General features: G+C 33.7%; 1 protein-coding gene across 1 annotated transcript in view; it reads left to right on the plus strand.

The window, feature by feature from the left end:
• LOC140139960 (uncharacterized) overlaps positions 1-17,122 on the plus strand; it is a 142,431-nt gene extending 125,309 nt beyond the window's left edge. The window contains exons 8-18 of the mRNA XM_072161745.1: positions 1,544-1,615; positions 2,818-2,892; positions 4,339-4,410; positions 5,208-5,279; positions 7,940-8,011; positions 9,291-9,362; positions 11,110-11,181; positions 11,404-11,487; positions 13,689-14,773; positions 15,227-15,302; positions 15,824-17,122. Of these exons, the coding sequence (XP_072017846.1) occupies positions 1,544-1,615; positions 2,818-2,892; positions 4,339-4,410; positions 5,208-5,279; positions 7,940-8,011; positions 9,291-9,362; positions 11,110-11,181; positions 11,404-11,487; positions 13,689-14,773; positions 15,227-15,273 (1,723 nt within the window). The 3' untranslated portion in view covers positions 15,274-15,302; positions 15,824-17,122. The remainder of the gene's footprint in view (positions 1-1,543; positions 1,616-2,817; positions 2,893-4,338; positions 4,411-5,207; positions 5,280-7,939; positions 8,012-9,290; positions 9,363-11,109; positions 11,182-11,403; positions 11,488-13,688; positions 14,774-15,226; positions 15,303-15,823) is intronic.
• The last annotated feature ends 648 nt before the right edge of the window (positions 17,123-17,770 follow it).

The following is a 17,770-nucleotide window of genomic DNA, read 5'->3' on the forward strand; positions in this document are numbered from 1 at the left end:
CAATTCTATAAAATATTCACATCAGGCTTATCACTCTCGACTGTAAGATTAGTACAGGGTGTCCCAGAAAAAATTACCGGCCGAATGAATTTGGACGTAAGTCAAGAAATAGACATCATAATCCAAAAATCTAGACATCGATTATTCTGCATCTTATACGCCAATTTTACTAGAATCGGTTGACTGATCGCGAAGAAATGAGCGATTACATAACACATGCGTCAATTCACTTCATTCCAAGTTTGAAAGAAAGATCATCCAACATCTGATTCAACATAATGCGGACTGTGGTTAACTGTGGTTATTTTGTTCTGTAAAATCCTGTTTGTTTAAAAAAAAATCTTTTTCTTGCAAAACATTTAATTAGATTTTGTTCACATTTTAAAACCTTGACGATATTTAAAATGAAAGCTTGCATGTAAGATGATGCTCTGTACTTGTAAGTATATTTTTTCGTTGATGTTGATATAAATGTTGCATAAAGAATTCCAGCTTGCTTAAAAAAATTCTCACACACATTAATGTTTTTGCAACATTTCCAAGAAAATGTAATGTAAAGTTTAAATCTTCAACATTAACGTTGCATGGTATCAAAAATCACACGTAAAGCTGTAAGCACTCAAATGTTCTTTAGAAAGTTAAAATATAGCATATTTGCACAACATAAAGAATTGAAGTTGGAAAGCTTCTAATTGCAGAAATGAAAGTTTTCTCGGACAAACTGTTATTCATCTTCAGTGAAAGCATGAATGACATAACACCGTCCGATTATAAAATAGACAATGTGGACTAAATTTAATGATATATACAAACTTTAGGCAGCGGTGAACGAGTATGTAAAAAGTGCCTGTTGATCAAACTTGGAATGAGCTGAATTGATGCACGCCTTATGTAATCGTTCATTTTTTCGCAACCAGTCAACCGAATCACATAACATTTTCCTATATGGTGCACAACAAAATAGGCTATGCGCTGCATTTTTTATTGTTTGATTCTGATGTCCATTTTTCAACTTACGTTCAATTTTATTCGCTCGGTAATTTTTTCTGGGACGCCCTGTATATTTGCGCTATATAATCAAACATTGTTTGACCTATTGCTATGGTAATTAATCCGATTATTACGTCACTCCGACAGCGAATAATCCTCAACAAGACCTCTGTTGTAGTGGTCCGACAATAATAGAGCTATTTGGTTTAGTATCTCTTCACTCAAGTGGGCTTTGAGTGTTGCATCCTCATGTAGATTGTAGATACCAGTATTTCGGGAATGAAAGCTGATTGCTACTATACAAACCAACATGAATGGACACAAAATTTAAAAGTTTCTTTAAAATTGATCTCGGGTTACACATTTCGGGTTTCTTTTTGGTTTTCTGATAAACATATTAGAAATGTTTGGACGCCACGCCTTTTACACCCCGTAGATTGGAAATCGATAATGTTACAAAACAATACTATGAACATTGCGTATGTTTGTAAATCAAAGCAGGACCTATTATATATGCATAATTTATTATTTGTCGTTTTTTTATATCATTAAGAGATTTAGGTAAGAACAATATATCATCTGTTGATCCAAGAGCATTTGATGGGCTACCTGTGATCGAAAAAATGTAAGTTATATCGTTGTGATCACGGCAAATTGCCGAAAAGAATCAAAGTATAAACCGGTTACTGCTTGCAAATTCAGTACTGCCGCCCTCTGTTGAGCCATACAAAAACTTGATCGATACTCTACTATAGGTAAATTAAGTTTTACAAGTCCAATAAATTACTCACGTTTTAACGTTTCATATTCATATCGGAAGACGTCATCGGTAATGCGATTAACCAGCAACACTCCTACTCTCACCTCAAGAGTGTGTAGTTCTTTGTAATAACTGGTCGTATACATATTTTAGTGATCAAAACTCGTTTTTTGTAGAATCACCTGTTAGGAACGGTTTATAGAAAGCTTATACTCGGCACTCTGCCGTGTCATAACTAAATAATAAGATTTGATTAAGTTTATGCAAAGAATGAGTCTTACAATGAATAATAAATGAATTATGCGCAAACGTAAAAATATCTCATGGAAATAAATGGTAGGTCAAATTTTACAAACCGATGCACGTTGCACCATTGCAAAATAATTACAACAATATGCATGAAATATTATTTTTGTTAAGGTGTTTCACTTATCCAATCAAACAAAAAGGTTCAGAGGCTCATGTATAGTAGTGTGAAACGTTGAAAAATCCGAAAGATCAACTTTGACCGATATTTTAACTTTTTTTTAAACAAACATAATAGGAATACGTCATCGAACTTTCATGTAATGAGAAATATTTGGACATACCCACTTAAAGCAATATTATAACATTTTCAAACAAAATAGATTAGCATTTCTTTGCCATAAAATGTTAGCTTTTACTGTCAGATATATCCCTTTTATTTTTGAGCCGAACAACTACGGCAAAGCAAAGAAAATTGGAATTTACTACCAGCGCACATGTCGCCAATACGTACCACTCCTTCGGTCATGTTGTGGTACGACCCTTTGTTGTGTATATCACCGCGTACATACTGTGTGTTATGAACATCGTGTATGCGTTCGACTAACAATTCCATCGTAATAATAAAGGGCTGAATCAGCCTTTTATTCAAAATCTCTGATTTTGACAAAACTACAGCACCTATAGTCTTGATTTTTGCAGGCTATATTGGTTTAATAAAGTACAATTTAATAGTGTAAAAAAATGATTTTAAAAAATTCAGTGAGGGCGTCCTCCTCAGCAAATGTTATAATATGGCTTTAATACTTTTGTCATTTTAGACAATTACATAAAAATGTAATACCTCATTTTGGACCGGAACATTGCGAGCAATTCCCAAAGAGTATGAAAAGTTTGTAAGTACAATAATCTTGTGTTTATTTATTCATTTATTTATTTATTTATTTATTTATTCATTTATTTATTTATTTATTTATTTATTCATTTATTTATTTATTTATTTATTCATTTATTTATTTATTTATTTATTTATTTATTTATTTATTTATTTATTTATTTATTTACTTATTTATTTTTTTATTTTTTTATTTATTTATTTATTTATTTATTCATTTATTTATTTATTTATTTATTTATTTATTTATTTATTTATTTATTTATTTATTTATTTATTTATTTACTTATTTATTTATTTATTTATTTTTTTATTTATTTATTAATTTAAATAATTATTTATTTAATTTATTTATTTATTTATTTTAAATTATTTATTTATTTATTTATTTATTTATTTATTTATTTATTAATTTATTAATTTATTAATTTATCTAATTATTTATTTATTTATTTATTTATTTATTTATTTATTTATTTATTTACTTATTTACTTATTTATGTATTTATTTATTTATTTATTTTTTATTGATATATTTGTTCATTTATCTATTTACTCAATTTTATTTATTTATTTATTTATTCATTCATTTATGTATTTTTTTTTTGCCAATATGCTTGTATTTTGTTATTGTCTGTAGCAATCATTAAACTGATAGATATTCAATCCGACGGAATATGCATGATGCAAATATGTTAGTGTCCTATGCACTCTTTCTTCTTAAGCGTTTCTTTAAGGGTGGGGTATGAACGTTTGGACAGTATTTATTGTGGGACATTAGAGCACATCAGACATATCGAATTGCATTCTGAATACGAAGAATGTCCTTCTGATATCAAATAATTTTGATTTTTGAAATTCACAATGTAATACACATTTTATGACAAATGATTAAAAATTTATATTTTTGATATTTAACAGTACTCGAAGTAAACTTTATAAATCTGATGATTTATACTTAAAGTGTATGTAGGTGGGATGAAAAGCCGACGAACAATTAAAAATGTTAACCTTTCGTATTGAAGATATGGATTTTTTCCCCAAAACACCAAAAAAAATGAGGTCTTTTGGGGAAAACAATCCATATCTTCAATATGAAAGGTCAAAATTGTCAATTGATCGTCGGCTTTTCCTCCCAGCTACATACACTTTAAACATATCATTAGATTTATAAAATTTACTTCGAGGACTACTATTTATCAAAAATGTGAAAAATATCAAATTTTAATAATTTGTCAAAAAATTTGTATTATATCATGAATTTCAAAAAATGAAAATTATTTGATATCAGAAATGCATTCTTCGTATTCAGAATGCAATTCGATATGTCTGATGTGCTCTCATGTCCCACAAAAAAATACTGTCGAAACGCTCAAAACGTTCATTCCAGATCCCTTAACGTATAAAATAAACATAATTATGTAAGTTAATCCAATCCTTATTACAGGCGTCTTGATGGCAACAAGTTAACAAGCCTTCACCCTGAAGTATTTCTAGCTTGCGGTCAACTTGTTACGTTGTAAGTTAATATTTGAAATTATAAATCTTCAAGAGATTTGGGTTCTGTTTAGAAGTACCTATATTATCCACGTCAACAAATTACATAAAAATTAGAGCACAATAATCACACAATATTGGCCAAATACAACAAAATACCGGTTCATGTTCTACTTAATCAAGACATTATTTCATATACAAATTTCATATAATTATTGATAAAAGATTTGATATCAGTCCGATAAGCAATTTGGTGCAAATCAGATCCTCAGAATCAACAAATAAAAGATGATACACAGGACTCCTCTTTAAATGATAAAATGGTGGGTAAAACAAACGGGGACTCCTCTTCCCGGATAAGAAATTAGAATTCTACTCTACCTAGCATATAACTATCACCAAATCATACGTACCTTCCGACTTTTATCGTTATTGCACCCTATATAGATATACTTTGATCAGCTCGTAATCGGCGGGCCCTATAACATCGCGGACTAATATCGATGTATTTTAATACTAATTGTCTTGTGACATCTTGCCAGAAGCATCACAAATTATTCATTCAAGTCCGATACGTTGTATATTTTCTGTAACACGCACAATAGAGACCAGATAGGTAAACTCTCGCACTTTTAACGTGGGTCTACTTTTCAGCGTAGTGATAAAAGCCTAACAACTCCCGACGATTACGAGCTGATCAAACTATAATATCACGTAATACTAGTATGAACACGGGATTCTGGTTGTTCTGCCTACCGGAGCACAGCTTCCTATGTTAATATTGGCAATAACACATCTTTATTTTGTTATAATTGACAGGAAACTTAGTAGAAACAACTTGACAAAGTTGGAGAATGGGACATTTAAAGGACTCTCAAATCTTATTTCTGTGTAAGTATTGTGTGTGAGTCGTTTAGCTTTTTATAATATTGAAGCTTGCTTGGTGACCTACATTTCAATATATACGCCATAATACTACAAAGAAGTGGCCCTTCACTAGGATCCACAACATGCTCATCTATCAGGGCACAGTTCTTTAAACCCAATACATTTGCACATTCATTGAATGACCTTAGAAAATTTGGGTACAAAAACTCATACTCTGCAACTTGAGGTCAAATTTTGCACAATGAGTGTTTAATTGAGGTGATTGAACTATGGCATTGGGATGGGGCTATTGTGATATATAGGGCTTGTTTACTTGTTCCGAGTAATATTATCTTGCTAAGCTCTAAGTGCAAGCAAGTTTGACGAAACACCATACGTGTGTTGTAGAGCTGAAACTAGTCTCTTAGGGTCATATATGTATTAAACATCACACAATATCCGGTTTGCAATTCAAACACAAATTATTTGTAAACAAATATGCGGATGCTGCGTCTAATTATCTGTTCAAATTCACTATTTTCAGGTAGAAATCACGCCAATATATTATGTATTTTTTTAAGAGTATGTTTTGAGTAATCATAAGTTATATAGTGTTTGGAAGGGTTTGCTCGTAATATAAAGTCAAATAATGTACTAAATGCGTTTATAAGCGGTCAAGTTAGCCCAATAAACAGTCCATTAAGCTCAATCGTTAAGGCTAGACCCCCGGTGCATTAGTGTTAAAAGATTGTGCTTAATTAGCTGATAATTGTGACCCAAGACTCATCCTATAAAACATTTGTATCATTCAAGCATTTGCAGGTAAGAAATGCACAACCTATACCATAATAAACAGGCCGGATCATCAGCTCCCCGAGTTTTTGGTACGGGTTATAGATACACACAAGCAGTAAGCTGTTCCTTGGCCAGGGGAAGGTCAAGTTAGTCCATTTGTCTACGGGAACAAACTAATCCGGGCTGCGAGGGTTTATTATGGTATAAATAGGTTGTGCATTTCTTACCTGCAAATCCTTGAATGATACAAATGTTTATATCATCTAAGTCCTGTAAAGTGTGCTGAGATTTGTCTGTCTGTGCGCAGCGCACAACAAATCATTGCATTGTATTTGTTTTTGTTTGTTTTTGGTTCCACAAACTTGTCGCCAAAAAGTGCTGGATTCACTATACTTCAAGAATTCTTATTTCGAAACAACCCTCCCCTTATGTCAAAAAAGAAATGTACGCCACTGGAGCTTTTAAAATTACGATGGTTTATTGTGATATGTATAGGTTGTGTATTAATTGGTAGCTGCAAATCCCTGAATGTTGTAAAATGTTATTTTTTACTTTAATGTGCAAAGATAAATTTCTCACTTGCTTTACGTACCTCATCTATGAATATTGAACAATAGACAATAATTCTAAGATAGTTATACAAGTGAATGAAATTCGGAGCAGGCCAAACACTGCCGAAATAGAATTTAAAAGTATTTATTGATATAAAATTCGTGGTTTTGTTTTGGTTAGTATGGGCGAAGATTTGTATATCAGTAAAAAGCCGAGTTCGGTGTCCACTCTCACCAATTAATGACACGCACTGCAAGCCACACACTGTAGATTAAGTGTAGCGTGTTACTCACCAATATTTGCACCGCAGAAGTTGTTTGAAGTCTTTTCTTAAAGCGCTAGCTCTTTAGGTCATTGATCTTGTTACCTATTTCAGGGTTTGATCCTATGATAACAAGAACACGGGAGAAAACATCCGCTGTTCAAAGTTCGTATTAATTAATATCTTTGTGTTGAACGGCAACAGCTCATAGAGGTAATTTAGCCTAGGATGATATATAAAACATCGACACCACGCAGGTGCCAAATCCACTTCAACTTACGAGGAGCCTTTAAAACTATTTAAGTAGGTTTTGCGTCCACGCATCCCTCTTTGTAAGGTGAACCAATAAGGTGGCTGAGACCTTCCACCTGCAGCAGGGTTTCCACTTGAACTGGTTCTTGATAGTGAATCTGCTGGGTATTACTTGAACTATAAAGTGGTAACATCATCACAACTAGGCTGTAGGCTCAAGGTTCCAGCCGTTAATTTCGTTTATCCAACCTAAAGGTATTCATGTCTGGTTGGCCACATTATATTCAATCTACAACCATTCATATCGTTCAACTCAATTTCAATGTCTAGATTACATGGATTAGGAGATTAAAGATGCACTTTCAAAAATTACTTATGTATCGTGATTCTTAAGATATGTGTCGTTTTATGAAGATATTTCGCGTGGACACTTTTTTCATCATAACTCAAGACCCAAAAGACTTACAAAAGTGTAACTGTGATGTCTGTAATATTTGAATTCCTCGTCAAACCCGCTTCAAAATAACCACAACAATTTTCGCCAGAGGTCATTACTATTTACAGGATATACCACGAGTCGACCAATTTACAACATCTAACTACTCCGACACACTTTAAGCACGCGTGAAATAGCACACAAAACAAATTTAAAGTGATTTGATATCTAGTTACTTAAGACTGGGCTCTTTCAATTTCCAATTAAACATGACTGATGAGTTCAACAAAGAACTTTCAGTTGCAACCGTGTATATTATCTTACTTCGTGAGAGAACAACCATTGTGGGAAGTCTCATTTTGTAAACATGTTTTTGTCATACTACAGAACACTTGAGAACAATCAAATAAATCATATTGAGCAAGGAGCACTCGATGGACTCTTCAATTTACATAACTTGTGAGTAAATAGAAACACATCAAAAACTCTCCACTTGTTTGGGTAATTATAAACAGACTTTAATAAAAGCAATCAAACTGATGTGAACATGAGGCAAAATGATATAGATTAACAAATCCAAATAATCACGAAATTAATGATTGTATGAAGCTTTTTGAAAAGTCGCAAATTCAAACAGATTGCACTGATTCACTTACTTGTAGTTAGGGGTGGTTAGTGTTTGCCATCGATCAGGCTGACCTCGTTTTGTTTTCAAAGTTCGGTACATGACGTTTTTTAATCGCACCAAATATCATTCATTTCTTGGTCATTCTTATTTCTTTTTAAACAAGTGCAGTATTATGTTGCAGCTATACATTTTCTTCTTGTTTATCTGAAGGTTTTTTTTTTAATTAATTGTGGTTAAACATTATGACCATCCAATCAAGTAGAGATTTTTGTTTTTGACGCATTTATTATTGTTAGCAGGTATTGTATTTGCGAAAAGACCTCAACTGTTTCAAATGTAATCATTATCTTAAAAATGTTATTTTTAATGGGAATTAGGGAATGATTGGGTAAGGTTTGAGGGGAATTTAAAAGGTAGAGCTGGAGCTATAATTCAATTAAAAAAGGTATCATAACCTAAAAACGTCTCTCATAGTCTATTTAGGTACATGTCTTCCCAGCAAACACAAAACGTTTTAAAAACGTTTTATACAGGTTATATTATTAGGTCTTTGGTTTTGGAAAAAAACGTTTTAATAACATTAAATGTCGGGTTACATAAAAGTCATGAAACGTTTTGTATGAAAAGACACTACAAAAATATACAAAAATATTGGTAAAATGTTTTAAAACTGTTATTGTAAAATATTTTTGGCAAACAGTCAACACTTTGTCAACATTATGTTAGAATATTTATCAGTTTATAAGTTATCATAAAATGTTTTTGAATGTTATGAAAACGTTTTATACCCTTTACATACCATTTATATAACCTTACATTTAAACGTTTTCTCAGCCTGCATGAAACGTTTCAAAAAAACGTTTTGTGTTTGCTTGGTTACTTTGTCACTCATATAACTCTAAATTAGTTCATTGTTGATTATGTTGTTCTTATTATTATGGATTGCCAATATCTGTAGCATCTGCTTCAATAATGTTTATTTGCAAAGTTGCATTTCATTAGGCCAGTGCAAGAACGCTGTACGTGACATTTACAATTATTTGTTCTATTGAAATCAAATCATATGCAAATTAAACTTAATAGATGTGACTGCATTTTGTACCTGAACAGGGACCTATCAGAAAATAACCTATCCACTATCCAGACGTCTACGTTTAGGAATTTAAGTCAACTCCAAATACTGTAAGTACACCCTATTTCATTATTTACAATTGCGAGTCAACTTTGTTCTTGGTTAATCAAATACTAACAGCGTGTGGACAAAACCTGAATTAGTGTAATATAAAGGCTGGGGTATGAACGTTTGGACAGTATTTATTGTGGGACATTAGAGCACATCAGACATATCGAATTGCATTCTGAATACGAAGAATGCCCTTCTGATATCAAATAATTTTGATTTTTTGAAATTCGCAATGTAATACACATTTTATGGCAAATCATTAAAAATTGATATTTTTGATATTTAACAGTACTCGAAGTAAATCTGATGATTTCTACCTAAAGCGTATGTAGGTAGGATGAAAAGCCGACGATCAATTGAAAATTTTGACCTTTCGTATTGAAGATATGGATTTTTTTTTTTTTTTTTCACAAAAAAAATTAGGTCTTTTTGGGAAAAAATCCACATCTTCAATATGAAAGGTCAAAATTTTCAATTGATCGTCGGCTTTTCCTCCAAGCTACATACACTTTAAGACTATATCATTAAATTTATAAAATTTGCTTCGAGGACTGTTATATCTCCAAAATGTGAAAAATATAAAATATTAATAATTTGTCATAAAATTTGTATTATATCGTGAATTTCATAAAATGAAAATTATTTGATATCAGAAAGACATTTTTCGTATTCAGAATGCAATTCGATAGGTCTGATGTGCTCTCATGTCCCACCGCTCAAAACGCTCATTCCAGTTCCCTTAAGGGTCGTAAAGAAATAATGTAAATTTAAAACCAGTCTCTTAATCGTTGTTGAAAAGAATAAATAATTCGTTGCTTGATTCGTATTAGTATGACTCTCACCCAACCAATTAAAGCACATCATACGGGGCTATATATCATATTTTTGTCAGAATTTCCGTTTTGATTGCATCATTTTTCACCGTCCGACTGCCAGTTTTTCCAAATTATCACGTGAATATTCCGATTGATAGATGATTATGCATGCCACATTAGAAATATCAATTATTACTACTGACTGTATTCGAAATAAAGTACTGAGTTTTGAGATATTTTAGCAGTTGGAAATGAAACATGGTGAAATCAAAACGGAAATGCTGACAAAACTATATTATATAGACCCGTACGGTGTGCCTTATACAGTTTGGAAAAATCTTTCTTTATTGAACTACTTTAGTTTTAAAACGCTAAAAAGTTAATCAAAAAGCCAAGGGCCAAGTTCAGGTCTGTAAAAATCAAACATTTTACAATAAAAGCCGCAATTTCATGTCCAATTTAAACACCAGATTTTTTTACAAATAAAGGTTTATCCAAGCACTAGATATCGTCTTACTGGTTTTATCTGACATTACTAATACAATGAAAATTATTAGGATTTTTTTTGACTGAGAAAATTTCAAAGCACAAAGGTGTATCTCAGAATATTGTGTTCATTTCAACATGTATGAATGTATGCATAAGAAGAAAGGGTGGTCAGTAACATTCTGTTTGAAAGTTAATATGCAAAGAAGTGTATTATTTACTGGCCTCAACAAGTTGCTCCAATATGCCCCCGCTACGTATATATATATAGAACAGCTCATATCATGGGAATTGAAATCAGTTGAATAATCTGCGATAAGTTTGTTCAACTCACACAGAATGCAACAGCATTTCTGGTGCAACTATTAAAAATATTATGTTTTTAGTCGAATCATATTGTAAGGTACTATTACTTTGTTTAAAAACTGTATATTTACTTTTTCAGAGAGTTGAAATTCAACCCTTGGCGCACAATAGAGCCTTTTGCCTTTTTTGGTCTGCAAAGCCTCGAGATTTTGTGAGTTAAACATGAATAATCGATAGCAAATATGTTAACGGTTGTAATTATTTTAAACAAATATTTGACAGATTGTGTTCAGTAAAATTTACAGGATCTCAAATTACCTAAAAACCCTCATTGGGATGTAACATTTTTTAACAAAATATCTATATTTTTATTAATAATATTTATACTATGATAAAATTAAATCTAACAAGTTTGTTTTTATGTCGCTTCTAGATTTTTACATCGAAAACCTAAATATTGGAAGGGATCACACATGGATTTAAATAGTTTTCAAGGACTTAATCATTTAACCATTTTGTGAGTATTATTTGTTCTGTCTATCCTCTATCCACAATAATCATTGCAAATGCAATATATTTCGCAGTCGGAGGCCAATTAATAATAATATTTAATTAGGCTAAGACAACATCAGAGATCTGTAATACATCCTGAGCTGATGCCGTGTTCAATCTTTGGAATCCTTTCGCATAATTGCGGATTTGCGCAAATATAATCAGCGTATGTGCACTTGCTTATGTATTCAGATTGCATCTGAATATTGAGAGTTTGTTTGTGTACTTAAGGGATCTGGAATGAGCGTTTTGAGCGTTTCAACAATATTTTTGTGGGACATGAGAGCACATCAGACTTATCGAATTGCATTCTGAATACGAAGAATGTCCTTCTGATATCAAATAATTTTCATTTTTTGAAATTCACGATATAATACAAATTTTATGACAAATTATTAAAATTTGATATTTGTCACATTTTTGATATACAACAGTCCTCGAATTAAATTTTATAAATCTAATGATATATTCTTAAAGTGTATGTAGCTGGGAGGAAAAGCCGATGATCAATTGAAAATGTTGACCTTTCATATTTGAAGATTTTTCCCCAAAAGACCTAATTTTTTTGTTTTTGTTTTGGGGAAAAATTTCATATCTTCAATACGAAAGGTCAAAATTTTCAATTGATCATCGGCTTTTCATCCCACCTACATACGCTTTAGGTAGAAATCATCAGATTTATAAAGTTTACTTCGAGTACTGTTAAATATCAAAAATATCAATTTTAATAATTTGCCATAAAATGTGTATTACATTGCGAATTTCAAAAAATCAAAATTATTTGATATCAGAAGGACATTCTTAGTATTCAGAATGCAATTCGAATTCGATATGTCTGATGTGCTCTCATGTCTCACAATAAATACTGTCCAAACGTTCATACCCCAGCCCTTAAATTACACTAATTTTTAGATTGCATCTGATTAAAATCCAGTCAACTCCACTCCACCGAAAATCCCTCGCCGTACCAGAAGCATGCATAAATTGCGACTTATTACTAAACTTACGACTCTCGCATGATTCGATGGTTTGAGCTTATAAAAAGTTTGCGCGGCAACTCGTGTCGCTATTAGCTTTCGCATAATCGGGGTCTGAATGGTGCGCTTCACACTACAGTAAGCCAAATAATTAAGGTACCAGTTACGTTCACCCCTTGTATATCCTAAATAAAGGCAGATCTGTCATAATTGGACCCAACAGCCAATAGCTGCATCTTTTAGCTCGAATTTAAGACCTCCTTTGTTGAAATTGTTCAAGAAATAAAGACACGACGTTCCAAAAACCCAAGGAAGATGCAAATGAAAAAGTTGCAGTTTGCCACATTGCATGCCCTATTGATTTGAACACAAAGCGTTCGCGAACGAGATAACTAGCGCCGTGCTTTCATTGATTAGCACGAAAAACTAGCGTCGTGCTTTCATTGATTAAAACACAAAAGTGCAACTCTTTATTTCGTATCTTTCGGTTTTGGATCACCGTTTCTTTAATTCTCAACCAATTTCAACAAATAAGGTCTTAAATCAGAGCTAAAGAGTACAGGCATCGGTTGCTTGTTTTATTTTGGACACATTTGTCATTATTTAGGATATACATGAGTGAACACAACTGGTACCTTAATTCTTTTGCTTACTGTATATCACAATTATGTAACATACATGATATACCACATTTTGTGTCAAAATATCACAATAAAAACATATATTGATTGTATAGTCAAATGCATAGCAAAGTGGAGCGCAAGCACTACTAACACTATGCTTATATCAAAATTAGGCCTATATTAATTTGCAAGTAAAATTGTACTTGCCATTTTGGGATAGCCTGTAGAGTAACATAACAATTTCTGGAGTTACTTTGAAACATTGACTTTGATATAATCTTAAAAACATAATAAAACAAATGACATACTATCAATGTTTGATGCAGGTATTCATTTATTTTTTCAATTGCAGTGTTTTCAGATTTTTGGTGCACATGAAGTTCTGGAGAAACATTAAAATAACAGTATTATATTCTAATTTAAACATCAGCCATTTTGCTCAGTGTGAAATAGACCCATGATTATATAAACGATCTTGTAAATACCGAGTTTCAAATCCCATTAACTAGTCGATAAAATGGAAATTCAATTGAGTATCGTCTATCATTTGCTTACATATTTTGCAGGAATGTAGATGATCATCGCATATGCTGTCTACTACCAAACCACAGTACTCTGTGTAACAAGGAGACTATTCCTCCATTATTCGACAGCTGTGACCAACGCCTATTGCCTTCTTATCCAGAACGTACACTAATTTGGGTGTTCAGCATTTGTGCCATTATGGGGAATATCTATGTTGTCATTGTTCGTTGTAAAGAGAAAAATGTGCGGAACCAATCTCAATCCATTCTTATTCTCAATCTAGCCATTTCGGATTTATGCATGGGAATATATATGATGATTATTGCCGGTGCCGATTTATCGTACGGACGTGAATTTGTTTTATTCGCCGAGGAATGGACTTCGAGTGGCTTATGCAAATTTGCTGGCCTTGTGTCATTCTTTGCAAGTGAAGCCTCTGTATTACTTGTTGTGATAATTAGCGTTGATAGACTTCTATGTGTGGCCTTACCGTATGGTAAAAAACGAATGACGGCCAGTGTTGCTCGTCAGTCGAGTATTTTTGTATGGATAATTGTAATATTACTTGGAATCACAACTATAATACTTCAGGAAACTACAAATACATACGGCCTTGCGAGCGTTTGTGTTGGATTACCACTAGTGAGTAGCAAAAGTTACGAGACAAATAAATATATGACTCGCCATAACATCGAAGGAGGAACGGACGAAGGTCTCATTTTGTACGAATACGAAGAAACGGACTCAGGGAGTAATTGGCAGTTTTCTATCGCTATATATCTTGGTTTAAACTTCATCGCCTTTTTAATCGTTATGGGATGTTATGTATCAATTGGATTAATCGTGGCTATAAAACTACCGAGTAAAAATATCCAACGTCGAAAGGATCGCAGGAGGGAGATGAAGATGGCGATACGTATGGCATTAATAGTATTAACTGATTTCTTTTGCTGGATGCCTGTTATAGTAATCGGTATTCTAGTACAGAGTAACGCGGTAGACGATACCAATATTCGGAATAATTACAGCTGGATTGTGGCACTTGTCTTGCCTCTTAATGCCGCTCTTAACCCGTACATTTATACCTTTGCTACTGAAATCCGCAACAGAAAGAAACAGAAGGATGGTGAGCTTTATGCTTTGAACACACGAATGCCTACTTGTTCTAATAGCAATATCAGGACCAGAGCTACAAATCTTTAGATACGTATTTTTAGATTTGTTTTAGTCTACTCACTCTTTAATTAACGTGTTACTTGGCAGACTGACAGCAAACGTTAAAATAAGTTTGATCAGAGCGTACAAAAATAAATCAATTCAGCTCCATTTGTTTTAAAAATGCATGAGCAGCCAAACTTACAGCTAAGTTCTAACACCTATTCAATGCATGCGGCAAAGATACTTTAAGCATTTTTGTGTTGATTCACTGAACAAGTTTCCTAAATTTTATGTTAATAATTTGTCAAGGCAGTCGTTTTATATGCATGTTAGTTTAGATGTATTTGTTTAAAAAATAAAATGCACAATGGCTGCGCAGATTTTTGTTGCACTACACGTAGTTTAATCATTCTTCTTGCAGGGTGCAAAGGTCCGCCTGATCTGCTATGGGAGTTGAGGTACATTTGAGCTGTGCAATAGAAGAGAACAAGAGTAAGGTCCATAACCAGAGGATGATTTAAGCACTTCCCACCACGCCACTGTGTTGACTTGCGGTTAGCACAGCTGTGTGAGTGAACATGACACGACTGCTCGCACATAGCATTGACGGCCATGGTTAAATTTGAATTTGGACTGATATATTTACAATAAAAACGCATTCACAATGCTGGTCGATTTCACATTTATGTTACCTAGAGAAGGTGTGAATTATCCTTCATGCATACATCACTTTAGATCTGAAATCGACCAACTAATAATGACACACCACAATTCTTAAACAACATCTTTTGCACAGAGTTCAATGGGATTTGAAAAGTAAAGTGGCAGTTGAAACTCTGGTGATAACACGTTTGCAGTGCATGATGGGGCTTCCTTAAATCATCCTCTGGTCCATAACCAGGTTTATAAAAGCGCTAAGTTAAGCAGTAACAACAGTTGAATGTAACCCAAAGACCTACCTGGAGTGATAGCTAGAGATCTCGCCTGTTGTGGACAAATGGAAGAGAACAAGAGTAAGGTCCCTAACCAGGTTTATAAAACCGCTAAGTTAAGCAGTAACAACAGTTGAACATAACACAAAGACCTACCTGGAGTGATAGCTAGAGATCTCGCCTGATGTGGACAAATGGAAGAGAACAAGAGTAAGGTCCATAACCAGGTTTATAAAACCGCTAAGTTAAGCAGTGACAACAGTTGAATGTAACCCAAAGACCTACCTGGAGTGATAGCTAGAGATCTCGCCTGTTGTGGACAAATGGAAGAGAACAAGAGTAAGGTCCCTAACCAGGTTTATAAAACCGCTAAGTTAAGCAGTAACAACAGTTGAATGTAACCCAAAGACCTACATGGAGTGATAGCTAGAGATCTCGCCTGATGTGGACAAATGGAAGAGATCAAGAGTAAGGTCCATAACCAGGTTTATAAAACCGCTAAGTTAAGCAGTAACAACAGTTGAACATAACCCAAAGACCTACCTGGAGTGATAGCTAGAGATCTCGCCTGTTGTGGACAAATGGAAGAGAACAAGAGTAAGGTCCATAACCAGGTTTATAAAACCGCTAAGTTAAGCAGTAACAACAGTTGAACATAACCCAAAGACCAACCTGGAGTGATAGCTAGAGATCTCGCCTGATGTGGACAAATGGAAGAGAACAAGAGTAAGGTCCATAACCAGGTTTATAAAACCGTTAAGTTAAGCAGTAACAACAGTTGAACATAACCCAAAGACCTACCTGGAGTGATAGCTAGAGATCTCGCCTGTTGTGGACAAATGGAAGAGAACAAGAGTAAGGTCCATAACCAGGTTTTTAAAACCGCTAAGTTAAGCAGTGACAACAGTTGAATGTAACCCAAAGACCTACCTGGAGTGATAGCTAGAGATCTCGCCTGTTGTGGACAAAGGAAGAGAACAAGAGTAAGGTCCATAACCAGGGTTATAAAACCGCTAAGTTAAGCAGTAACAACAGTTGAACGTAACCCAAAGACCTACCTGGAGTGATAGCTAGAGATCTCGCCTGTTGTGGACAAATGGAAGAGAACAAGAGTAAGGTCCATAACCAGGTTTATAAAACCGTTAAGTTAAGCAGTGACAACAGTTGAACGTAACCCAAAGACCTACCCGGAGTGATAGCTAGAGATCTCGCCTGATGTGGACAAATGGAAGAGAACAAGAGTAAGGTCCATAACCAGGTTTATAAAACCGTTAAGTTAAGCAGTGACAACAGTTGAATGTAACCCAAAGACCTACCTGGAGTGATAGCTAGAGATCTCGCCTGATGTGGACAAATGGAAGAGAACAAGAGTAAGGTCCATAACCAGGTTTATAAAACTGTTAAGTTAAGCAGTGACAACAGTTGAATGTAACCCAAAGACCTACCTGGAGTGATAGCTAGAGATCTCGCCTGATGTGGACAAATGGAAGAGAACAAGAGTAAGGTCCATAACCAGGTTTATAAAACCGTTAAGTTAAGCAGTGACAACAGTTGAATGTAACCCAAAGACCTACCTGGAGTGATAGCTAGAGATCTCGCCTGATGTGGACAAATGGAAGAGAACAAGAGTAAGGTCCATAACCAGGTTTATAAAACCGTTAAGTTAAGCAGTGACAACAGTTGAATGTAACCCAAAGACCTACCTGGAGTGATAGCTAGAGATCTCGCCTGATGTGGACAAATGGAAGAGAACAAGAGTAAGGTCCATAACCAGGTTTATAAAACCGTTAAGTTAAGCAGTGACAACAGTTGAATGTAACCCAAAGACCTACCTGGAGTGATAGCTAGAGATTTCGCCTGATGTGGACAAAACTCTTTTAAAAAATATGATCTATACGCACACAAGATGCAGCTAATGTTGTAATGAGTAACTTTCTTATACCACATTCATGAAAAAGGTTAACTGACTTAATATATGATACTACTTGCAGTATCTGCAAATGTTTTTCTTTTAAAATTGTAATCTAGCACAT

The sequence above is a fragment of the Amphiura filiformis genome, chromosome 18 (genome assembly GCF_039555335.1).
Source record: "Amphiura filiformis chromosome 18, Afil_fr2py, whole genome shotgun sequence".
In the NCBI taxonomy this organism is placed as follows: domain Eukaryota; kingdom Metazoa; phylum Echinodermata; class Ophiuroidea; order Amphilepidida; family Amphiuridae; genus Amphiura; species Amphiura filiformis.